The sequence below is a fragment of the Adiantum capillus-veneris genome, chromosome 3 (genome assembly GCF_014529385.1).
Source record: "Adiantum capillus-veneris isolate H3 chromosome 3, ASM1452938v2, whole genome shotgun sequence".
Classification (NCBI taxonomy): Eukaryota; Viridiplantae; Streptophyta; class Polypodiopsida; order Polypodiales; family Pteridaceae; genus Adiantum; species Adiantum capillus-veneris.
In genome coordinates, this window is record NC_140933.1 from 119,826,534 (window position 1) to 119,853,542 (window position 27,009).

Here is a 27,009-nt window from a genome sequence, read left to right on the forward strand (position 1 = left end):
CCAAATTGGATCTTTATAAAGAAGATTGGCATTTGAAGAGTTCATTTATGATGGAATTTTTATTTGCCCTTCAAATTAGATCAATTGCATGACTTGGTTGCATTAGGTTGATTGATTTAAAAAGATGAGGCTTTGATAGCTTAAAGCTATGAAATCCTTGTGAATTCAAATCACGCCCATCTTTGGATAGATTCATGGTATGGCCTCAAAAATCAATAAATGGATCATATTGGAATATTTAATTCTAGATAAAGAATCAAATCACAGACTTAACAAAGATGTAGCTCAAAAATCGAACTTATCTTGGTAGCATTGAATAATAAATTGAAATTCTTGAATTATCAATTCCCAAGCTCAAATTGATCCATATGCTAGTTCCATGTCGTAGGGATGTTTTGTTGTCTTTTAACGATCATGATTGCTGCCTAAAACTATGAATGTTGCACTTTAGAGGTGGTATCTCGACTAAGATATTAAGATAAGATCTTTGGTATCACGGCTAGAAGAGTGATCATTGTAAGATTGATTGCATGATTATCTTTTTCATAGGCAGCTTCTGAAATTGGGAGGTATCACAAGAAGTTTTGGACAGATTCTCACAATAATTCCCACATTATGACTTACCTCAACATCATGAGCTTCTGTTCGGGAGGCACGGCATACCTAGCTAGGTATGATTGGGGGCAGGGGATCGCCGGCCCAGCGGGGGGGCCAGTGGTCCCTTGTCCCCAATCGTACCTAGCTAGGTATGCGGTGCCTCATGATGTTATGTCTTGTATGAAAAACACTGAAAAAGGCTCCCTTTTCCTACATGAAAAAATTTCTAAATCTTCTTGTGTATACATGGTCAAGAATTTAGCCAAGAAGAGAAAAGCACACCTCCAAATTCCCATTTTGCAAGTGTGAACACATAGGAAGGCTGTATTCTTGAGAAGATCTGAAGTTAAGGCGTCTTTTTAATGCTTTGGCAAATCAAGGACAAAGAAATATGATTGCGTCTTAAAGGTCCATTAATCTATGGCTTGTTTATTTCTTCAACCATTGGATGTTTAGAAAGTTTAGTGTCGAGCTTCTTGTTAACATTAACTCGTAGAGAGAGAGAGAGAGAGAGAGAGAGAGAGAGAGAGAGAGAGAGAGAGAGAGAGAGACGGTGTGCAAGAGAGAGAAACGGTGAGCACAAAAGAAAGAGAGATAAGAGAGGAAGTGTGTGTATGTGTGCGCGCGCGCGCGTGTTCTATGGGTTTTCCTCGTTTTGAGGTTTCCCATTAGTAATTCAATCTGCCATTACTAAAAAAAATAAAATGTGTTTGTGTGTGTGTGAGAGAGAGAGAGGGGGGGGGGGGGGGGGGGGGGGGGGGATGGGGGCGTAGAGAGAGGCAAAAGAAGAAAGAATGCAAGAGGATGAGAGGAAAGAGAGAGAGAGAGAGAGAGATATTTTATTATCGTGCTTGGATAAAGTTTGTAAGAAAGCGCTTTTGGATATTCTCAAACTTGTTCCAAGTAGAGTTTGAGATGCTCCCACCCCACACTTCAACTCCAGAGTATCACAAATGTGTCAAAAAGGTATTTTTGGAGAACTCAACATTTGACATCCCTTGCATTACACCCATTCTCAAATGCATAATATAGTCCCTTCGTAACTTCCAAACGAAGCATGGCATGAATAGCATTACACCCATTCTCAAATGCATAATATAGTCCCTTCGTAACTTCCAAATGATGCATAGCACATTCATGCCACGTGATTTTTCAGAACCTCAAAGCCAATGTAATCAAAGCTCTCAACCACTTCGAGTGTCTGATTTTTGTACATAATGCATAACTTCTCCTTATGGTTGGTTTTTACAAGCGTAACTTTTGTTTTGAATTCATTCACAATCATCTCCCTAAGGCATCAAGGATAACAATAAGCTTGTGCATCATTTAAAGTATGTGCTAAAAGCACTACATCATCTGCATACAACAAAAGCATGATCACCGCATTGCAAATAGTAACTCTTCAATGCCTTCTTGTTGCATAAAGTAAAGTACCATCTGTTCCAATTTCAATTTATAGATCAAAGAAAGTTCTTGTTTAACTTCAATAGTGTTTGCGAAAAAAATAAAAATACCTCTTTGCATTTGTAATTGACATATCACCATCTCATAGATTGAAAAAATCACAAGCATAAAGTCACTTGGTACTTCTCTAACAATTATATGTAGAATACTATCATACTTTTTTGAACTCCACAAAAGAGCAACAATACAACCACTCGGCTTTCCTCCATGAGAACACGAAGAGTGACAATATTTCTAGGTGGACTTGTCTTCTCAAGGGCGGCCACACATGCATGGAAGAATTCAACTCGGGCTTGTCTAAACAAGGGCAGCTACACACGGTTATCTCTCATGAGAGAGGACAGCCCTTTTGGCCTATAAAAGGAGGCCTCTGCTACACACAAAGTGCATTGTGAAGTTGATGAAACAAGGTGTATGTGAGGTGGTGAGAGTGAAGGAAGGCGGTCAGCTTCAAAAATATAAATAACTAGTGGAAGTGTCAAAACGTGTTAGAGATCGATATGTCCACGCATCCACTTTTGCTCCTACTATGAACAAAGAGAATTTCACTTGGTAGGGAGCGAGCCAGAACACCTCCAACTTACCCAAGCCAGACCTAAGCCAAGGCCACTTCACCTCCTTCTATGAACCTGAGCTCTAAAAGGATTCTAAGTACCAACAAGTGGTAGGAAATCAACACCAATCATACCAATTTAGGTGTGATGCCTCTTTAGTGCCCAAATTCAAGGAAAGATACTCGATATGTTAGCCATGTAGGTCATTCAACCCACGATGCACTAATTGTGTAGATGAGCCTTACAAAAAGAAGAAGATCTAGGCAATACCCTTGATGTGTTCAATCAAAATAGCATCTTGCATATGCACCAACAATCCTTTTCAAGTAGTCAGATTGTACATCTCTCCATCTTTTAGTGCTCTTACAGAGGAGCACATTAATTGCTCCAAGGTAGACACGAAGGCATAGGTTTTTGCATTCGTGGACATGGCGTCTCAAAGCTATGGGCCAATTTTCACGGGTGAAAAGAATCCAGACGAGTGGATTGCAGACTTTAAGTTATATATGATGCCATTGCGTATGCCTAACGAGGACAATAAGATGCAGAATTTTCCGTTGGTGATGCGTGGAAAAGCTAACGTATGGTACAAAGCATTGGAGGGTGAGCCGAGGCGGCCAGCTCTATAGGCGCGTTTTCTACACGATTTTTGCAAGGAGGCGTCCCCAGTCGAGATGGATGGGAAGCTTAAACCTCTCATGCAAGATGTAAGTGAGGATTTAAATCTATTTTTAGACCGTTTTGAAGTATGTTGGGTAGAATTAGCGGCGTTCATGCAGTTGGCTAATGGCGACTATTTCAAGCTGGAAAAGTTCATGGTGTGCCTGCATCCTAAAGAGAGGGAGAAGGTCAACTTTGAAAGTCCAGAGAGTAGCAATGGTGTAGTGGCGATGGCTAGGGCAAAGAGCAAGAAGATTAAAAAGAAGCTTGAGCAGGGTGTGTTGGGCTACAAAGTGGTAATTCCTACCCAACCCTAGGGTCCTAAAGAGGTTGTTCATGAGGAGAACCATGGGAACCAAGAAGTAGTAGTTGTGCCACAGAATTGGGTGCCTATTGTGTAGGATTTGTTTGAGCATATGGAGGAGTTGTAATGGATAGAGGACAATCAAGAGGCAACGTGAGGCCGTTGCCAGGTATGTGTTACAATTGTGGAGAAGAATGTCATTATGCATAGGATTGCCCGCACCGTTGAGAGAAAGTGGAGGCATTTACCCGTTGTTTGGTAGAGGAAGAGGGCAAGGACAGTTCAATGATCAAAGAGAGCATGCAGTCAAGGATCCAGTGCAGCCGGCTCCGCCAGATGACTATGAGGTTTCCAGAGTCAATATTATTAGAGTGGATAAGCAGGATGTTGAGGTTCTGACCAATAAAAGGGCAAGAGTTGAAGTGGGAACAGAGATTGAGTGGGAGACTAGAGCTTGCAAGGGTAAGAAGAAGGTATACAAAGGTAGAGAGCAACCGGAGCTAGCAAGAGGAGGAGGCACCGCAAGATTAACAGGCATACTTCCAGCTAGGGCGTGGTCACCTCGAGTATGACCTAGTAAGTGATGTGCAAATCCAAAGAGCTAACATTACTTTTGGCCAATTGTTTGTTTTGAATCCCAACCCGAGGAGACATTGGTCTACAAGTGTTAGCGTGAGATTGCCAAAGCTAAGGGCAATGTGCATGCTGTGCAAAACATGGCCTTGAGGGTGGAGAATCCAGCTGATCTCCTTTCTCTTGTGGATGATGTCATCGAGAAGAGGATGCAGGTGCAGGCTTGTATAGACGGTGGAACACATGTATGCGTCGTGATGGAAGCATCCATGAGGGAGACATGTGTCAAGGCAATAGATAGATCAAATGTGCGCATGAAGATGGTTAACCATACTAAAGCTAGGTGTTTGGGTGTGGCTCAGGATGTAAGAGTGAAGGTGGTGGGCATTGAGTACTTGATCGATTTTTTTGTGATGAAAGCAGGTGATAATGCTTATTCCTATCATCTTAAGGAGGCCATGGTTGCTAGCAATTGGAGCCAAGCAAGATTGGGAGAGCACCTTGCTTGACAAGGAGAAGGGGAGACAAGTAGTGCTAGATTTGAAGACCAAAGAGAGCCGTTTCCATCCTATGGCGATCAAGAATGACAACGATACGACGACAAGCTATGAGTATGAGACCGACACGGCATATGATGAAGGCTACACAGATACCGAGGAGGAGGAGATCAAGGACGACATGTTAAAGATTGATGCTGATTTGTTTGGTGTCATCGTAGAAGGCTCTCATGCGAAAGAGGAGATGCAACCACAGGTTCATGGCATAGGTGCGGAGGAAATGGCAGTATGTTGAGGGAGGATTTGACCAAGCAAGAAAAAGAAGGCTATGTCCAATTGTGTGCGTCCTAACCAAATTTGTTTGTGACAGAGTATAGAGATGATCTGCGAGGAGCAAAGAGTGTAGAGCACAAGATTATGCTCAAGTTATCCTCTCTAGAGTTTCCTTGCACTATGTATGAACTAAATTTATTTATTTTAACCATTTAAATGGCCCCCACCTTTCAACATCACCTTGAGCCCCAACTTTCCATGTGCATCTGCGATGAAAGCTCACCACCTGGCACCTATCCCCGGTGCCTCTCTTTCATTTTCATTCGCTTTTCTCTCACTCCCCTTGAAGAATCTCTCTATATTTTCCTTAAAGAAATCATTCCAAAATCATAGCAACCTACACAATGTCATTTGTATATGCAGGCATGCCACTATGAGTGACAGTTGACATCATTTTTCTATTTTTATAAAGAGGGACATTGACTACTGGATCGAGCACACTCTTTCTCATCCTATTATGTGGGCCATTGTGCCTTTTCACCTTGATTTTGAGGAATAGTCACTTTACGTTCAAAATGAAAACCTTTTTTTTACCATACTCACAATTGTGAGTAGAGATGTTATATTGATTAAAAGAAGAATACACAAACAACCTCAAGCACTACATGTGTCTTGAGGGGGCATGTCGAAAGCACACAAGCTAAGGAGTTTAGTGGAGATTCAGAAGGAAGCCCTTTGGCAGGAGATCAACAGATGGCAGGAGATCAACCATCTGTTGGATGAAGGTATCATCTATCCTGTAAAAGAGTCGGAGTGGGTTTCTCCAGTGGTTTTCACTCCAAAGAAGAATGGGAAGCGGAGAGTGTGTGTCGACTACAAGCCATTGAATGTGGCTACCATTGCCATTCCAGGACGAGATCTTAAACCAAGTAGCTGGACATGAAAGGTACTCAATCATGGATGGATTTTCAGGGTATTTCCAGATAGGAGTCGCATTTGAAGAACAACTAAATATGAAATTTATCTCTCCATGGGGATGTTTTGCCTACCACAGGATGCCGTTCAAGTTGGTAAATGCCTATGCTACTTTCTAAGATTAGATGAGCAAGATAATTGGGCCGTATGTGGGCACATTCAGCAGGCTGTTTATGGACGATATCGGTTGTTATAGCTCTAGGGCGGAGCACTTATCGAAGTTGTTGTTATGTTTCTGAAGGCTTGATGAAGAAGGAGGTCAGTTGAACCAGCACAGCTATTGGGTCACGTGGTGTCGCAAAATGGAATTGAAGTGGATCCGGAGAAGGTTAAGGATCTAGTTTTGATGGAGCCTCCCTCAATTGCTCAAGGTTTTGGCCTCATTTGTGCATAAGTTCAAGTATTTGTCGTGGTTTTTTTGGATGTTGTCGTAGTATGTATATCCTCTCCAAAAGAGGACTCAGCGAGTGCATGGTTTCAAGTGGGATGAAGAAGCTCAAGAGGCTTTTGACAGGGCAAAAGAAATCTTGTGTTAGTTGTCGATAGTATGTCCTCCCAACCATGAGGACGATTTCTATATTGCCATGACGGTAGGTACGGTGGCTATTGGAGCAGTGTTGTTGCAGAAGGTAGGGAGAACCTACAAGCTTATCTACTTCGAAAGCAGGGTGATGAGTCCTGGGCAGGTGACCTACATCAAAGTGGAGCAGTGAGTGATGGCATTAGTTTTTGCTTGCAGGAAGTTCAACGTGCATCTCAGTGTATGTAAATTCTATGTGTTGACATCTAACAATCTATTACCAAAAGTGGACTTGCATTTAAAGCTAGGGAAGCAGATAATGAAGTGGTTGATAGAGCTACAGGAGTCCAAATTTGAGTTTAAGATCAACCACACTAGTCGATCTCACTTGGCATATATATTGGTTAGCAAGGTTGTTGATTTTCCGGTTTATCCAAGGGTGGTGCAAGATGAAGCTAGAGAGGAGCCAAACCTTGAAGATGTGTTCACTATGTGGTTTGATGGTGCATATAGGAGAGTGATGTAGAAAGAAAGAGGCGGTGTGGTGATACAGGACCCGCAGGGCAAAGTAATCTTCTCAAAGGCCTATGATCTGGAGGATGTCCACACCAACAATGAGGTAGAGTACCTCGCGCTTCATTTAGGTTTGAAGTAGTGAATGGAGTTCGGCATTTCCACATTGATGGTGAAAGGTAATGCGTTATTAGTCTTCAAGCAATTGCTAGGTCAATGATAGGTAAGCGGGATTCCTTGAAGCATTGGTTTTTTGCCATTAAGAAGTTGTTGAAGTCCTTTGAAGAGGTCCAGTTTAAGCATGTCCAGAGAGAGCAAAATCGAGAGGCGGACCAGCTAGCTAGTAGCAGGGTACAGGTGTATGTTGTCGGTTTATGTGTGGTCCCAGTCACTTACATAGGTAGAGAATCATTAAAGGAGATAAAAGATTTCTTGAGCACGGACAAGTGTCTAGAGGGTCTGTCCAAGCTGAAAAGGAGAAGGGTAGTGCAAAAGGCTTGCAAGTTTACATTGGCAGGTGGAGACACGATGATTCATGGTCAAGACGGAGTGTTGAGGAGAGTGCTCTACAAAGAGGAGATTGGTATGGTGTTGGAGAAATGCCATGAAGAAAACGGACATCGGGGTAAGGACCAAGTATTGTTTCGTGTCTTGAGAGCAGGTTTTTGGTGGCCATATATAGTGCGGGATGTACATTATTGGTGCAAGACTTGTCACAGATGCAAGACCATGGGTGAGAGACGACTAGGGGCTGAGTAGCAAGGGACCAACATTGCTCAAAATGCATTCAAGAAGTGGGGTTTGAATGCCATCGGTCCACTCCCTAAGTTTACAACCGATAAGTACATTGTGGTATCCATTGACTACCTCACTAGGTGGGTTGAGGCCAAGGCCGTTAAGGAGGTAAATGCATATGTGGTGGCTCTATTTGTCTTTAATTGCATTGTTGCCATTTTAGAGTGCCTTCGGTACTCGTTTTTTATAGAGGCCAGGGGTTTAGAAGCAAACTAATGCGGGCATTGGTCGAGAAGGTGGCCATTCAGCATCGATTTTCTTTGCCCTATCACCCCCAACACAATGGTTTAGTGGAGAGTGCCAATGGGCAGATTATCAAAATGGTGACGAAGTATGTATACAAGCAGGAGACAGAGTGGGAGGCTATCTAGAGAAGTGCTTATGGGCGTAGAGGACGTCCTATAAAGTGGCTACCAATTTCACTCCATTCGAATTGGTTTATGGTAAAGAGGTTGTGTTGCAAGTGCATGCATAGCTAGAAGCTTTGAAGGGCATGTGGCACATCAATGCCACTCAGTAGGAGGTCTTGCAAGATTGGATTGTCAACCTTGAGGCCTTGCAGATGGACAATGAGGCAGCAGCGGACTACTATGTGAAGCAGCGAGAAAAGCGGGTTACAAAGGTCAATCAAAGTCTGTCACAAAAAGATATAGGAAGGAGACTTGGTGATGAAGTATGAGAGCTACTTGGATTTTACTTTTCAGAAGATGTTTAAGAAGAAGTAGACATGTCCGTATAAAGTGCGAAAAGCCTTTCCTAATGGGACCTATCAGCTGGTGAGAGCAAATGGTAAGCTTCTTAGGCACAGGGTGAATGGTGTGTGGCTCAAACTGTACTTTGACAGAGGTTTGGTGCCGATGTGCATCAAATTGTAGCCAAGGGCGGTGGGCAACCCACCTAAGAACAACAGTGTGTGGAGGAGATCAGGTTTTGTATATATCTTGTACATATGCTTGTGGTTTATGAGTGCTTTTGGTTATTAGTGTGTTGTGGTAGTTTTCAAGTTCAATAAATGTTCTTTTGGTTGAACATAAATGTTCAATAAGGGGGTTGGGCAATGATGGCGCAACCAAAGTTGGTTGAGGCTAGAAGTGTTATGGGCATCTACATGTGTATGGCGAACTGTTAAAGTAGGTATGAAGGCCCTGGGCAAGCAAGTGGGTGTTGAAATGTATTGTTAAAGCGATTTTCCATGCCAAAAGGTCTCCATAGGGGGGCATTTGGGATGGCAATCCAGGTGTTCAAAAGGACCAGGATTTTTCTTTGGAATGTGGTTGTTTAGGTGCTCTAGAAGTCAGTTTAGACGACTTCTCAAATGGAGCCACAGTGTGAAAGTTATGGCTGCCTAAGTATGGAATGCATTGCAAATTCCCGACAAATAGTGCAATTGGGGACAGAGACCTAGAGGTGATGTATGGGGCTAGGATTGAAGTGCTCATGTTGTGGAGCATGCCAGTCTTCTTAGATTGTCAAATCAGAGCTTATTCGAACATGTTATGGTCAATTGAAAGCTTCTCGCGGGGCTAGTTATGTGGCAGATAGATCACATTGGTAGACGTGTCGTCTTGTGGTTTTTTTCCTTGCCACGGATTCAGGAGGTCAAGTGCATCATATGGAGTTGACCGAGTCTTACATCTCGTCAAAAGGAGGCACGGTGGCCGAGATATGTCAGGTGGAAGTTGGAGAAGGTGTCATATGTTTTTTTCCGTCTTTGGGCTCTTGATTCGAGGCCGCGACGAAGTCAGAAGGCGGTAAGGCTTGCATGGTTCGGAGGCAGTGAGGTGAAGTTCTAGATGGTATTTTCTGTTTTGGGGCTCTCGGTTTGAGGTCGTGGCAAAATCAAAAGGCGGTAAGGCTTGCATGGTTCGGAGGCGGTGAGGTGAAGTTCCAGATGGTCTTTGCGGCTCGGAGGCCCGATGAGTGAGCAGGAGATGGAAACACTTTCAAGGGGGTGGAAAAAATAGGAGTTTTTTTAACTTTCTTAGAGCTCAAGGGGAACGTTGGAGGGGCTGACTAATGTGGGCATGCCATGTGGCTAGCAAAAAACCCATAGGCGAAGTTCAGGGGATGGGTCTCAGGGTACCATGTTATCCCCCTCTAAGGATATCACATGAGAGGTGTGGCCTCTTTGGAGCTCTGAGCGATGGCGTCCCCACTATCCCGCTCATGGCAGTGCTGTGTGAGCAGCCTTTGGCCAATGGGCGACGGAAGTAGGTGCTCTGGATGCGCACGTGGCGGACCGTGCATGTGTCAGTGTTGTTAGCGGCTCCAATGATGCAGCTGACTGTGGCCAATGGGCCTGATAGGCCTCTGTTCTTGCAGGGTCCCCTATGGGACCTCCCTTTTTAATTGAAGAAGAGGGAGAACTAGCGCTAGTGCTAATGCCTCCTCGATCGTGTGGTAGCAGGGTGACAGCGAGAAAGTGTGTTGAGAAGTCGATCCAAGGACCTTGAGGCTTATATAAATTGCCAAATTTGGAGCCAAAGAGGTCCAATCAAATCGAAATTTCCAAAAAAGGGCGGGGGCTCCCATAAAATCCTTTTTTTAATCTCTTTAAGGGCTTTTTTCAGCTTTTTGCAGTGTGAACGATCGAAAAAGCCAAAGAAAAGCCTTAAGGGCTGTTTTTTGTTGGAGCTCGTCATTTTGATGTTGCGGTGATATTGTAAGAGCACTTTACTAAGCTATATAAAACCATTCACCCCGTTAGTGGCGCCGTCCTCTCCTTCCTTTCTCTGTTCTCTTACTCTTTGTGCGTGTGTTGGTGCCGATGGAGGTGTGTGCCCGAGTAACAGTTTGTGGTGTAAAGAGTGTGAAATTGAATTGTGGTATGTGTCAAGTGATGAAACGATCATTGGCAGTGTGTTGTGTTGAATGAAGGTCTTGCTAAGCGCGTGCGCGTTGAGAAGTGTGCAAACGGTGGTCTAGTAGTGTGTGTTATATCTTTTGAAGGTGTTTTTCGAGAGGATAAAAGTGATATGAATACCTTGGACTATAGAGAAGCATTTGTGTATGTGTTGGGTGTGTTCCTCATTCCCCCCTCTCCAATGTGTTAAAGATCATATAGGACCATTACAATACGTTGGGGAACTAATTTGCACTAGAATAAAAAAAAATTTAAAGCTCAAAAAAAGAGTTATAATTATAAAGCATAGAAAAGCACTCCATATCATACGGCATATACCACAATACCTCCATGTGTAAAGGGATAGATCATGACTTTCAATGTCATCCTTAACTATCTTGTTGTGACTATAACAACCATAGGGATAGGAGACATGAACGTACTAAAAAGGCAAGACAAGTGTCCTGTGTCAGACATGTTCTTGCTAGGTCCCACCTTAGAGAGTCCATGATGGCCTCTTAGGGTTTGCGAGGATAAAATTTTCCCCTCAATCCTCTTCCAAAGGCGTTGAGGTTAAACTGGCAAAAAGAATTCTAGACAAGTCTTGTGGATTCCTTGCCAAGTCAGCGCATGGAAATTTTCCAATCATTGCCAATGATTGTAAGCCCCATCAGCACCCATAATAAACCCATCATCCAACACCCAATCATTGCCAATGCTATATGTCTCGTCAGCACCCGTTCTAGCAATAGGAACATGCCAAATCAGCAAGCGAGATCTTCTCTACGTTGGCATGTGTGCTTTGACACCGATGTGCACGTACTCATCAACTGTACCATGTTGCAAGTTGTAGCCAACACACAGCAAGGCACATCATGGTGGAGGTAACTTGACCGTTCTGGCCCCCCTCCCACCGACCATTGATGGTTGAGAAAGGTCGTTGATTGACCTTTTTCCACAATCCATGCTCCCTGTGACTCTCGGCCTCCATCGATCACCTTGCTTTTTGCCTTGTATCTATCTCAAAATCTACAATAAATATATGCAATTACTTGTTAAAATAATTTACCATTAATCCTACTAGCAAAGAAGGTAACAAGAGAAGATAGCGTTCAATGAAAATAAAGCCACAAAAGAAATGTCTATAAAGAATAAGAATGTAATACCATGCTCGTCCCTTGAGCTAATAATTAGCTTGTATTGAATAGTTTAGTATGGCAAGAAGAACTTTCTAATTTGACTTGATGCCATTTAGATGCACACTTACACATGCACACGCTTTCTTGCTCTTCCAAGAGCTAGTGAAGACATGGGCCCAAAATGTGAATCTATTTAATAAATTTGAAAATCGATAGGTTAGTGAAGCATCTTCACAATATACAAACTCCACAACATTCACAAATCCACAATAGCATAAATAGACAATACATTTATATTCTTACATATCTTAGGTAGTCCTCACCTCACGCGGAGGGGGGTAAATCGTAAAAGAGACGTTGAATTGATTGATGTGACTATTCAAGTCTCATACACACATAGCCATCGGGTTGGCCTTTTACATTTGTTTTGCAATTGCACCTCAAAGAGGTGAAGTTATGTGGAAGGGGGAGGGGGTAACTCAAAACAGTTAACCACCCCCACCCCCATCCCCATCCCCCGCGTGTGGAGGTCCCTTCTAGTTTTGTCACTGATGAGGTTGAGTAGACTTTGAGCCAAGGCACATCTTCTACTAGCCCTTGGAAACCCAAAGATTAACGTAGCTAGTCGAAGCATTTTGTAATCACACTAGAATGCAAATTGGTAAGTCAATGTACCCAATAAGGGGTATTTTTTTTATTATCATGAAGCTCCATAAAGAGACTTTTTTTAGCAAAATTCGGGAAACAAAAATATTTTGGAAAACCTAAAAGAATTGAATCAAAGTTTGTTTGTTTGAAGACTAGGACTGCAACTACATATATTGCTAACTATTAGCCAACCAAACAATTATTATCAAGTTTTCATTCATACCTCAAAAGCATTGTAGGGGATTTCAATGGTCCAAGAAAGAAAGAAGAAGAGAAAGTTTTAGACGTTGAGGAGTTAAATTTCAAGAGGATTAACTTTTTGACTCCTTTGAGGAAGAAGAGTGGACTAAAGGATCGAGAGAATGAATAAAGGAATAGAGAGAGAAAGGTAAGAAGATAGCTCTACAAGAAGAGAAGATGAGTTGGGTAGGAAAATTGCAGAAGGGATGAAGAATTTCACAACAAGTTTTGGACAAATTCTCACAATATTTCCCACATTGTGACTTACCTCAACATCATGAGCTTCTGTGAGGGAGGCGCCGCATACCTAGCTAGGTATGCGGTGCCTCTCGAGCAGAAGCTCATGATGTTATGCATTGTATGAAAAACAATGAGAGAGACCCCGTTTTCCTACATGAGAAAATTTCTAAATCTTCTTGTGTTTGGGTCACTAACTTTATAAGGGCTCCCAAAAGGCTTTTGTCATATATGCAAAAGTTCGACACATAGCTTTGAATTGCTGCTCCAATTGCAAGCTACAGATACATCAGGGCAAAAAGTGCAAAAGAAGGGCACCATAAGGAATTGATTCTTGTTGATATAGTGAACGTTGCTATATTGAAATTTTCATCTCAATACATTGAATTTGCAATTGAACTTCCATGAAAGAATGTTGGAGGATATAAACATGGCAAGGTGACCTAAAATGATAAAAATTAGAAGATAAGAATGGTTTTCTCCTTTCAGATGTTTGTGTCTAGGTCTGCAAAGTTATACAAGGCAGAGCAATGTGGATAAGTAGAAAGAGCCGAGAAACCTTCCTATGAATGCTTGCTATAGAGAGCAATGTGGATAAGTAGAAAGAGCCTAGAAACCTTCTTATGAATGCCTTCTATAGAGATGTTTCAAATTTCTTGATTCAATCTACAAAATAGAGGGTCAAAGGATTACAAGTTTTTTGCTTGACAAAGAAACCACAGCTACTCCTAGGCTTTACTTATTACAAGATGTCATCATGACATGTATTGTTCTAGACCAATCCTCTGATGCTTGTTTGCCTCCGATCATGTGGATCGTCACTCTGCTCTCTTGTATAATTTCACAAAAGCTCGCCACAGCCAGATCCCCCTCAAACACGCGGCGATTCCATACAATGGTGAAATTGGCTTTTCTATGTCTCTATATTTTTAAAGCTTATCTAATGGAATTTGCATCCATCATGTCTCTCTGTATTTTTTTTGCTCATCCTTCGATTATCTAGATGTATTGTAAAATGTAGATCTTGAAGAAGAAAAATCGTACATAAGCCGAAGGATTCACGAAGTACATCGTTTGTTAGTCTATCAAGTAGACTTGAAGAAATTCAATGCCACTACAAGTCCAACACAAAACTTAGCTAAAGAGACCACTCAAGATGTTCACAAAGAAAACCAACATAAGAGCTATGCCTTCAATTCATATAACAAAATATATGTCTAAAACAAAGCAAAAACAAAGAAGAGCCCAAAATCCTTAACGTTGTCAAACTTCTAGACACAATTTAGGTCAGTTGTCTTTTCATGTGGAGTTTTAGAGAATGCCCCCCAAAAAAATGAGGCTTATGTCTTCAAGCACGTGAACCAAATGTCTAGAGAGGCCACAATGGGCAAAGGAAGGTCCACAAGAGTGTTTGGGAGAAGTGTGTCTCAGCTTATAATCGTGCCGCTTTAAAATTCAAAAATGCCTATTGAGAGTAAGGAAAAATCTCCCTTAGATTTTGAGAAAAATAGTACAAATTTGCTCTATCTTTCAATATTTCCTCTTGGAAAATCCATAGAAGGAATCATGTTTGGTTGTGAAAATGATTTTTCCTGGACACTAGTCCACAAACAAAAAACTTGATGGTACCAAGCAAAAAACAGGTAGACCCTCAATTTCGCTTTCTATGTTCACGTCCATTTTTGGACCTTGATTGGCTTGTTTATTGCCTAATAGGCCAAAAAAAGGTCTAAAAGTGGACATGCAGATACAAAGCAAAGTTTTCGATGCCTTGATGGTATCAAAATAAGAAAATACTTCGCTCAAAAATTTTGAAAGAGAAAAGGAAACCCCTTACAGAAGAATCTTACATCTATATTGAAGATCACAAGTTAGCCATGGTGGTGTTAACCAAAAAGTGACGAATGAGGATACCACTTCAATTTTAAAATAGTGAAAAAAAGGTAATAAACTATTCTTGATAGCAAAAAGCAAGAATGATGTCAATTCTTGCCAAAATCATAATTTATATCTAATGGGGCCCATTTTTGCATCGTCTTTTCCTATTTTAGAGCCAACTATCGACACAATGGAGGGTATGCTAAAGAAGGAATGTGCATAATTGGAAACCTCCCTTGGTCATTAGAAAAATGTTAAAAACCGTAATTGATTTCAATGCCTCTCTCAAACGGTTCTTGGTCACCCCTTATAAAGGTTTTCAAGCTTCATAGAGAATCCTTTGTGAGGCTCTTGGCTTAATGTTGAGAAGCAAGAAGAGCTTTGTTTTGCTTTTGTTGAAGGGGAACCAATTAACAAGCATAAAGGGTGCTCTTTCGAGCATTCTAGATATGAATTTGTTATTTAAAATGAAAATAAAGTAAGTTCATTTTACATAGTTTTCTTATTACTTAAATACTTTTTAGTTTATTCTAGAGATTTTCCTTTTTGGCTTCAGGGTTGGATCATTAATTTGGAGATTTGCAATATAGAAGAGTTTGCCCTTCTCATTGTCTAAAAGAATCTCACTTTTTCGCAATTTGATTCTACCAACGTTGAATTACCAAAGGTCACAAGATTAACAAGATTAAAAACGCAACGGATACGTTTGATTAACATTCAATGCAATACAAAGTTTCCAATGATGTGTCTTTTAATTATCCGTGCAAAGAAAAATAGAATTTACATTTTGAAATATCTACTTTTCATACATTGAAGCATCAACAAATTCTCATAACTAACTCTTGTAAGTCCATCATTCATGCAATAGTTCTCTTTTGGAGCTAGGTAATATGTATGTTCAATGCTTTGTAGTAGCCTTGACATTAAACATTCAGACAAATGAGACAAATGAGAATGATGGGAAGCACAAGCCAAATGGTAAGAACCAAGAGTTGAGTGCTTCAGCTCCATCCATTTCAAATTTTAGATAGAAGTGTAACTTCTACCTCGCAAGAGGATATAAAGAACATGAAAAGTAAAGGAGCAAATTGTATACTTGTGGTTGATCAGTGTGATCTTTTTAAGATCAAAAAAGCTACATGAAGGAAACTGAGACCTTCATTTCCTCGTGTAAGCAAAACTGGGACACTTTTGGGAGGACATTGATCGGGCATTAGATTTGGAAAGATCTTCAGGACTATCTCCCAAAAAAACATTGTAAGCCTACTACTATCAGGTTGTACATGGAAAGTGAGGTGTGTCCTGACAACAAAGGATGAAAATCCTTGAAGAGGCGATTATTGATGGCTACTATACAACATATTGAGAAACACATCAAATAAGAGAGCATATGCAAAGAAGAAAAGGGGAAAGGGGAAGAAGGGGATGGGATATTCTCCTGGTGAGAGCGATCAATACAAGGGTAGAACTATGACTTCGGTCTCAAAAGCATGGTCTCTTCCCGGAATTAAACTCACATGCACACGCTGTACACACACACACACAGAGGTTTTTGTCTTAGGAACAATCCCAAGAGACATCAAGATTTATCCAACAAGGCTTGAACTGAAGACCTACGACCCAAGAGGGGACCGAGTCAATGACGAAAAGTTATTTTCAGTGGTCTCTTCTGTTTCACATACGAGCACGCACACAACTATTTGGACTACATAAGGCTAGGTTCACATCGAGGCGATGAAAAACATGACACTTTATGAGCTCTTCCGAGTGGAAAAGCATGCAAACGTTCTCTTCTACCAACCATGTTTTCACATTGCTGGTGGAGGAAAATGTAAGGCACTTTTCTACCACCGTCTTATGTGAACGTTGGGCGACGGTGGAAAAAAGAGGAGACAAGTGTGGACAAAAGGGGGGGAGGTTTAGTTAAATGTGATTGGTGCCAACATGACACTTTTTGCCGAGGTGGAGGGTGGAAGAAAGACCTTCCAAGGGGGAAGGGTCAAAACAAATCCCCTTTTTCTCTTCCACAATGTAGCACTCTCCATCTCACTTTTCTACCACCTTATGTGAACAAGGTCCACATGGCACTTTCTTGTTGGTTTACAAGCTTTTCCAATTCGTTTCGTCACCTTATGTGAACCCAACCTAAGTAGTCTTTAGTGAAGGGTTGGATTTTTGGCGCATCTCTAGATTGTTTCAAAAAGCTCGCAAATTAGTGCCACATGGCAAGCTAATGATGACAAATTTCCTTTTTAAGAATTTTTTGTAGGTCCTTATGAGAGGGTGACGACATTTGTTTACCTCCCTCTTCAAAAAGGGGCATTGGGTATTGGGTCACACGATCTTTCCCATTCAATTTCACATTCTCTTAATCTCTTATAGTGCCTCAAGTGTTTTTCCATCCATCATTTTGTAAACTTTTGGAATATATTGTGATCTAAATAGTTCAATAAGCTGATACTTTATTGTGACAACAAATGTTTCAAAATGCTAGTGTCATTTTCTCCCATAGAGAATGATCTTATAATAACCTTTTATGTAGGCCATAGTGAATTTTTACCTTGATTTTTGTCTCTCTCTCTCTCTCAAACACACACATTTTAAAAAGACACCAAAGGGTAACATTAAGACAGAATTATATGCAGGAATTTACAAGTTTTCCATGCTTATTCACTTACAAAGGATTAGCAAGGCCCCGGATGTGTCCAAGGTGTAAACAAGAAATTTGGGGTGAAGGGGAAAAGCAGGGGAGGGAGGGGAGGGGGGGGGGGGGGGGGGAGACTATTACCACCTAAAGCCGATAAGACACCTATAAAGACTCAAAAAGGGAAAACATATGTACATGATTTAAAATAAAAATTTACACGTTCTCCATGCTTATTCAATTAAAGAGGAACAGCCAGGTTCCTGATGTGTCCATGGTGTGAGCACGAAATTTGTGCATGTAAAAGTTGGCAGCTCTTGCATCCCTGTCTGTTAAGGTGCAACAATGTGCTGACCATGCCATTGAAATGGTACACCCGTGTAATTTGGATCGACAAAGAGGATGGGAAGCAATTTGATACATGGACTAAGAATGCCAATGAGCTTTACAACCCATTCTCTTTCAAGAAAGTCACTTTAATTAATAGATTTCAAAACACAAAATTTGGCGGCTTAATAAAAGCCTCTGAATATGTGACTACAGCTTTTTCACTGACGCAACAGCAAAGAAAGGGTGTTGAGGGAAATCAAAAGATACCATAAGGTTATCCCCCGGTTCAGCATCATCCACAATTTTTAAAACAATGAGGTTCCTCGATGCTACATGTTTCAACTGGTTAATTTCCCTTGTTCGCTGCAACCGGCTGAAGGGAGAGATCGTTGTAGACTTAGCAAGACAATGTCCAAGGTCTTGCAAATGCTGTTGAAGGGTCATGAAGTATTGGCTAGACCAAAAGTACTGCTCTTTTATCTGTTCATGGCAATGAATATCATGTTAAAACAGAGCCACTAGCATAATGAGATAGTATATATAGACCTAGATGAATCCAAGATATGCCTTGTAAGGTATAGACTCACGGTAGTAATCCACAAGCCAATATAACCATCAGCTCCATCATGCATAGTATTGACTAAATACTAGGACGTCTCCACTAACTCCTCAATGCTCAATAGGGTGTAAAACTAGGTACTAATGTATGCTCACACACCTACACCACACACACACACACACACACACACACACAAGAGCATACATCAATACAAAGATCTGCATACTGAGTTTCTGTGTCATAACTCTAGATGCAAGGCAGACTCAGCCATAATGAAGCCTAGCACTAAAATAAACATTAAATAGGAAAAATTAGCACAAAAATAGGTAGTCGATAGGGCATGTGCACCATGAAAGACAAAGGATTAACACAATATCAACTGGTCATAACTTGGACAAAAACGTCACAATGTGGAGTCTGCAACTCCGCTATACGACACCTAGATGAATCCATGAAATGTAGCCTCGCAAACAAAACGATCCACACAACAAAGCAATTCATACATACAACATTTCCAGCACTGCGCACATGCACGGCCATGAACATCAGTCACTTAATTGACATCAAAAAACTGTTAATCTTACCGGTATATTCCTCTGGCTAGTAAACTTCTTGTAATGAACATATGATAATGGCTGGGGGATCGGAACCTTCTGGAATAAGTCAAACCTCTGTATGAATCTCTGGAACAGAAAATAACAAGTTCAGTAGCGTCACTCTACACCAAAAACTGTCTCTTTCAAAGACGAGAATGTATAATGACGCAACACCTCCTGCTCTGTGTTGAAAATGGTTTGACTCTTCTCCGAGAACTTCCTATCTGCTGTCAAAGCTGCTATCATCTGGCACAATTTTCACAAACCCACACAATCTCTTCTTGAAAAGACTGAACAATGGAAGGTTCCAGATACTACTAGTGAGAATTAAAAATATCATCTTACCCATGACAGAGCTTTGCATGTATCAACATAGCATTGCAGCAAAAGCCCCTGGGGAGTGAGGTGAAGCTCCTCCTCTGTGACCTTCATCGATCCCTTCTTCTTGCTTTTCTTCTTCTTTTTGGCTGATGATGATAACAACAGAGAATGTGATGCCTTCGGTGTGAGCCTACTGAAAGAAACGCAAAAAGTTCTTAATTTCGACCCTAATGCATGCTACTATTTTGTTTACATGTGGCACCATCAGAAGCATGTCCCTGGACAGAGAACTCACTTGCATCTTGTGTTTCCACATTGGTAGAATGTTTCCTCTCCTTCAATTCCACACTTGTTGGATGCTTCCTCTCCTTCAATTGCTTGTAATGCAGTTCTGTAAGTAGAGCATGATCAAGATACCTGACATCACAAAAACCCTACAAAACTTATCAATGCTGATTTAACAGCCGCATGTGGAGACCATGAAAGAGAGCTCACCAATAAATCATACAGTATTCTGCAGGTGCATACAGATGGAGTTGAAAGCCTAACATCAGAAGGTGAGTAGATATCCAGCAAGTTTGTTCGGCAGTCCATCCCATAATAACACTTTCCCATAATTCCTGGAATACATCTTGGTCTTCATGAACATTTAAATTCGCAAACTACATTGAATAGTTGTCAATCAACCAATAATTTCTTCACCTTGTCTTCCAAGGACCCCAAAGTTTTATGCATTAAGCTGTCAAATAATGTATCACCCTACAAACAGGTAATTAGTATCACAAAACATAATTGAAAGCCTCATAATACTATGACCTTGAGGAAACAAGAATACCTGCTGCAATAAAACCCCCCACTCTGACAGGAGTTTCCCAAGCTTCCGGTGTTGCCATGACATGTTGGTGCACAGAACTCTCACTAAATATAAGGTCAGCTGTAAATTTTTGAAACAATGAGATGCCCTGAAATACGAAGTCAATATCAAAGACAGTACAGAACTCAAAGAAAGCCACCTTACCTGACCAGATTTTGAAACAAAATTGTCCGAATGAAAAACTTCATTATTCACACTTTCGGGCAAGCTGAAGGTCCTATGCAGGACATGACACATATTATCCCGCCCAAAAAGCTTTCCGTCTTGTGTGAGGAGAAGCTGTGAAGGAAAGAATACGATCAACTGACCAAAAAAACAAAAAGTGGCAACAATTTATTAAATCCAAAATAGAAGCACACCTGAAGAAATGCCCTAGGTACAAGATCAGGCTCACGCTTTTGGAAGTCCACCAGAGTTTGAAATAGCTCGTCCAAGCTGAGATTTGTAGAAAATGAAGTAATGGTCTCCAAATCTTCCAACAGTTTAATGAAATAATTTAAGGTCTGCCAAAAAACCAGAAACCTTTAAAACCATGGACTCTTCTTATCAGAGGAACAACTCGGGCGGCAGTCAACAGAATGCATTCACCATCCGTTAGGCAGCCAATGACAATAGGCTATCTTTGATGCCCGATGCAGAGAAAAATACAAACCACACAACATGGAGAACACAATAAAACACAAGTGCAACAATGAAACAAGGCTCAAACTATGTGCGCTAACAAGTCTTTACTATCTAGGAGGCCTCAAGGGCATGTGCCAGACTTCTATGCTGGCCACATTTAAGTTCAACCCTGATTGTATGTAGGCAGCACATGCAATATCCAAGTGGCACTGCCCAGAGATGCAAAGTTCGATGATAATGGAACCTACTCAGTGAGCAAGAGAATGAGGATGACTCGACCAAGGCTCCGATGGTGGTGTTGGTGGAGACGAAGAGGATGATAATGCTGCACACTCATTCCTTTAGCCTCATCCCTCCCCTCATCTACTTTCTTGTATTTTGCACAGTTGTACTTGAGCTCATCTTGTGGCTTGCGTGTATCGCACGTTTTGCATGTTGCTCCTATTTAATCGCACTAATATTTATTTATAATGTTGTGTCATTTTCGATTTCCTAACAACACCTCTCTCAAAGTACTTAATAGTCCCACATTTTTTAGTACGATATCACACTGTACTGTTTGTATACACACACTATCCATCTGGACATTCATCCCATAAATATATTTATGCACACACAATTTATAGCCCACTTATGCACTCACTCATGAAATGCTTAAGTCACCACCATGTGGCAACTTAAACCATCCAAGCTAAAGTGAGAATCTTAGAAATCCCCTAGTCTTTCGTTTTTGAGGAATTCCTTGAAGCCTTGTAGAGCTTTAGTGAGAGATAGGTTTCTATGTTACTGTTGTGTGCGAGCATGGCACCACAACATCCATCACTTATTCCCAACACACAAACAATGCTAATGAGCAAATTTGTTTCCTCGAAGGAAAATGTAAACTGCTGACAAAATTTCAAACAAAACCTAAACACATACTACATGCAAAAACCCTTCAAAATACCTCTTCCCAGCTAAGTAGACTGATGGAGCGCGGTGGAGTGGGAGCAGATACTCGTCTATTCACTTTTGGGTCAAACCCAACAGCTTGTCGACCAGAAGCAGTGGTCTTCTCAATTTGTGAAACTCTTTCAACTTCACAACGCGATAGAAATTCAGTTGACTTTTGAACGCTTTTCAATTCCAAGAGAGCTACGGCAATGTGCTTGCGTGCCATCTCCAAACCGCGTCCTTGAGCCTTGTTCATGTTTGCAACAACATGATAAAAAGCCTACACACATAGAAAAGGCAACAAATGATGTTTATTTAGGTTTAATACATACTGCTTTCACAGCTAATCCTAAGTTGATAGGATGCAAAGGTCAAGCACTTATGCCTACACAAGATTTGAAAAGGCGAATCTGTGACCTTTCGGAATCGCAAGCGGCATAGAACAGCTTGACAGTACCCTTCCTCCAAGGTTGGATCATCTTGCAAAGGCTCCATTTCTGGTACAGCAATATGCAGTTAGGTTTCAGCAACATAGACTTAATGCAATGTCAATAAAAAAATCGAATGATAAAGCTAAGAAAGTCTCAAACGCATGCTTTTAGCATTCTCTTGATACCAGTAAAAATCAGGCCAAAACAGAGGAATGGGCACCACAAAACTTTGCTTTGGATTGCAAACTCTCCTAGATAGAAAGGCAAAAAGAAGACAAACCTTCGGCAGGCTGTTTCTTTGCCATGAGACCTTTGCTGCCTTTCAATTTCCGTGTTACTACTTCATCTACAGCATGCAGCGCAGACAAGCACTTTCCATCACCCTCTGCTTCTAAAGGAAGTCCAAATGCTAAAGTAAAAAGATCCTCCTCCTGCATGAATGATACCCACAAAATGTTTACTTGTTCATTCACTTGTGATCTCTTGTTTGGCAATGGAATAACTACCTCATTGGAAAGGACAGTAGAAATAGCTGTCCGAATCATACTACAAACTGCTCGAACAGTTCTACAATAAGAATATAACAAAGCATTCGAGGAAGTCCTGTCCAGGTTTAGCAGATAAAGACAAGAGAACACCGTCTGTGCCAATGAGTGACCCCTGTGCCATGATGCCTGCATACACCAAAACACCAACATTAAATTCTGTTCAAACAATCCCTACAAATGTGCAGATTTACTTGCATGTGCATTTAATGGATGATATCCAGGCTTAAATGATCGTCAATGTACAGCGATAGAAACCGCACACGACTGCTAGTGCCTGGAAGGAAAGTAATTACCTCACATGCTAAAAGGTGATCCATCACATCTACTAATTCGGGGATATTAATATTGACGGGAGCCTTTCCACTATCAATAGCATCCTCGAGTGTAATTACACCAGACCCTGCCATTCCAGCATCCATCTTCGGGTCCATAATCTGTACATAAGATTGCACAAGGTAAGCAATGTACTAAGGCCCAAGGGCTATACTGCAAAGACAATTCTATGAGCAGCATGTTTCTGGACTACCTCCAAAGCAGACATGGCCTCAAAAAGAGAGAAGTTTTCCCCATTTACTAATTGGCCAACATCCAAGTCTGCCACAAAAAAAAAATAGAGCTTAGCGAGGTAAGATAAGCAAGATCAACTGGAAAGAATTTGCACAATGTAGTTTTTTTTCGCTGCTGCAGACAAAAAAAAATTCAACGGCCACAAAGTTTTCATCTCAAACTCCAGATTTATTTCAAGCAAGCCATAAAACAGCAAAAAGTTTCCGGCCAAGAACTCTAAGGAATCTTTCGGGCACAATTAGCATAATGGCCACTTTTTGCCCATAAAGTAACGTGTGTTGACAATAGACTTCACATTACACGATCTACCCAAAACTACTAAATCACAATCTACTCACCTAAAATGAGACCATCCGCAAGGTGTTTTCCTATTCTTGCATCAATTGTGCGGATTCTGTGATTTCACATTGCAATAAGCACATAAGGTTTGGGACTACCTTTGTAACCTATATGAGGTAGTTAGCCCCGCACGAATCTTGCTCTCAAGAAGACTTTGCTCAACCTAGAGTACTCATAATTTCCCTCTCTTCAAGCTCTTATTTCTTGCATGCATCAGCTTTGAGATGAGCTCTCTCTTCATGGCAAGGTAATCACTACAAACAAAAGAATCTTGTATCTGTTTTACAACAGATTTTTTGGCATCTTCAGGAACGAGATTCCCTAGACCCTATTGCGGGTGACACCACTTTAGCAGCTCGCTGTAGTGGAGCTACTACTCAGCAAGGATAGCCCAGTACTACTACCCAACAAAATCGACCTAATGTTACCTTTACCTACTGTGGAAGACACGCACATACAACAGCTAGATGGTTTTGGAGACAACGTGAACGTTGCAAAGATGTAGATGGTAATGGTTCTTCTAGGACCGAGGCAGCTTCCCCTACTGCTCTTAAATGCCTCCACAGATATCAGCTACCAGCATTTCTCTCTAGCCTTGTCATTTGCCCCTTTCCCCTACTCCTATGTCAGTTCCTTTGGATTTAAAGTATTGTTGGTTTCTTTTCGACCTCGGCAACCTTTCTCCTTTGCTCACAGTAATTTGCTTCAGGGGCACCACTTCTCCACCTCCCTCTACCTACTTCACCATTAGCTGATGGGCTACGATGCGCTCATCTTTGGCACTTCCATTTCATCCTCTCCCACAACTTGTTCCGTTTTTTACTTGTTAGTATTAACTTCCATGTTGACTTGATTAATGCAGCCTCCACTATGGTCATCTAGGGTTCTCTAGATTTTGTTAGGACTCCAGCATTTTCCTCCATAACTTCTCAACATCTGTTGTTGAGGGGGGATATTAGAGCTTTACATTTACCTTTCAAATGATTTCGCTCCTACTTACAGCTTCTCACATGCAAACAAGCCCTTGGTCGTGGGTTGGCCATCCTTTCACCCTATAAGTAGGGATTTTAGACACATATAGAGTTTGCACCAGACATTTTAAAAAGTATATTTTATTCCCATTTTGTAGATCTTCTATGTTGGGTATTTTTTAAGGCTTTTCCCGACTTAGACCTGGCACACGATATCATTGCTACTAGGGTCCTTAGCCTCTGGATTTATTGAGTTGCCAGCTTCACATCCATCTCTCTCTCTCTCTCTCTCTCTCTCTCTCTCTCTCTCTCTCTCTCTCTCTCTCTCTGGGTTTGTCTTCCATTGCACACTTTGTCAAATAATATTGTTTGCAACTTGTCTCAACTTGTCAGCTCTTGTTGAAACTGTTTGGACCCTGTTCAAATACTATCAAAACTTATTTAATAATGATTAGATCGCGAAAAACAGGACATCTCCAACATTAAAAGTAGAAAGATAAAATACAAGTATACTCAAATTTGAAAGAGCCAAGGGATAGTCAAGATGCCTTCCTTCCGTTGTTGATGCAAATCGATTTAAAAAGAGGAGAACGTATTGAATGAGGGACTTGGAGAGAAAACAATAAGCTAAAATTCGGCCATAAGGTTCCGCAAAGAGCATACAAGAATGGTGTATGCAAGATTGTCTCCTTGTGTATAATACAACCATCATTTGTGTCCAATGTCTCCATTGTCAAAGTCTTCAATTCTTTCAGTAGGTTAAGACAATGTCATCGAGCTCTCCACTTGTGTATTTAAGCTGTACTGGGTGTCAGAAGACATGTTGGCCAGAGGGCATAAAATTCAAATGGCTAGGAGAAGTGTGAGTTCCCACCTCCATGCTCACATATACAAGCGCGTGCACAAACACATGCAACTTGTTCCGTGAAGAAAACCCTTACAAAAAAACAACTTGCTAGAACACTGCAGTGGGAAGAGACCCTACCTTTGCAAACTTGAGAAATGAAGGGAGAAGCGTCGATCCAGACCGTTTGATCGCCTGCAGCAAAGTGCTTTTGATCGTCTGCAGGCAACTCGCCGGCAGTAAGCGCTTCCGCCATGACTGCGAGCCCTAAGGTAAGGCCACATAAGTAAAAGAGAGAGGACACAGACAAATGTTGAATGAATGATTAAGTTTGCTTGAGAGAGAGAGAGAGAGAGAGAGAGAGAGAGAGAGATTTCAAGGTCAATCAAATATGACCTATGGGACCAAAAGAAGCAAATCATGTGGGGCTTGTGGAGCTGTGGTGTGTGTGTGTGTGTGTGTGTGTGTGTGTGAGAGAGAGAGAGAGAGGACAAGTTGAGTCCTCTCTCACTCTTTGAGCCAAAATTTTAGAACAGATGTCCAAGAGTGAAGTGCGGGGGTAAAGCTAATGAGAGCGGTCGTGTCTCTTTGTCCTTAAGTAGATTGAGCGCCAACATGTTTCTTATCGTCTTCTGACTCAACGGAGCCTTGCTTCAACCAACTCTGCCGTTTTTAGCAAAGTTAAACTTGTGAAAGCATTCATTTCACATAAATGGCCAAAAACTACCAACGTCATCATACCACTGCAATCTAGGTCGGGTTCACAGTAGGCGACGATAGGAAATGCACGCCCTCTATAGCGAATCACATCCCTACACGTCAGACGACGTGTTCACATCGCATGGCGACAACGCTGCAAGGCGGGTGCCAACGCACGGAAGAAAAGGCTCGCATGACTTCCGAAACCCATCCCCCCCCCACCCCACCCACACACACACACACACACAAATAAACGGCTCAATTTCCATGTCCTTCTTCTTCCCTTTCCTAAAATGGCTACTACACTTTTGTGAGCCCTATCAAAATTAACACAAAGAAGGAGGTCATGTCCCTTTATACTTGGCAGCAACTTCAAGGAGAAAGGGTTATGCCAATTCTTTTCCTTAGTTTTTATTGTCCATTCTTTGCTAATTTTTTGCAAATTGTTTGGCATGCTCTATGTATACTAATGTCTATTTTTATGGTGTTATGTCAGGGCTAAAGCGTCAAGCAAGCAACGGGGCTGCAAATTCAGCTCATTAAGTTCACATTCACTTAAGTGATTCATACATTCACTTAAAAATTGAAATGTTGTGTGCACATCCTTACCCTTTTTTTTCTTTTGCGATGTTGGTACAATGGACCCCAACACAAATCATTTTTTCGATTCTCAATGGGAGGATGACGACCCTATTCTCTCCCAATCTCTTTTCTCTCAATCTACTTTCTATCCATACCCCCATCCTTCTTTCACATGCCACTTCACGGCCACCAAGCCATGTTGAACTCTCTCCATCTCTCTTAAATCTCCCTTCATGTTTAGACCCCCAAATTATGGTTCTGAAATTCCACCACCTCATCCCTCACCTCCTCTAAATGCTCATAGTGTTAAGGCCAAGGGCAACCCAAGGGGTCATGGACCTAGGCCAAGGGCCTAGATGGCTTGGAATGCGGACGGGGGATCCAAACGGACAAAGACTATGAGTTTAATGTTTATTTATAGGGTGGTAGGTAGGAGGA

General features: G+C 41.4%; 1 protein-coding gene across 1 annotated transcript; it reads right to left on the bottom strand.

Moving 5' to 3' along the window:
- Positions 1–17,533: 17,533 nt before the first annotated feature.
- On the bottom strand, positions 17,534–25,610 carry MAK10 (MAK10 homolog). The gene is made up of 17 exons (XM_086509101.1): positions 25,432–25,610; positions 23,096–23,163; positions 22,863–23,003; positions 22,528–22,695; positions 22,302–22,452; positions 22,008–22,087; positions 21,604–21,870; positions 20,393–20,536; positions 20,178–20,312; positions 19,995–20,093; positions 19,862–19,918; positions 19,655–19,779; positions 19,455–19,576; positions 19,184–19,305; positions 19,013–19,084; positions 18,827–18,925; positions 17,534–18,163 (listed from the first exon to the last, which is right to left on the bottom strand). The coding sequence occupies exons 1-17, from the start codon at positions 25,544–25,546 to the stop codon at positions 17,891–17,893; spliced, it is 2,238 nt and encodes a 745-aa protein (XP_086365227.1). The 5' UTR covers positions 25,547–25,610; the 3' UTR covers positions 17,534–17,890.
- Positions 25,611–27,009: the final 1,399 nt, after the last annotated feature.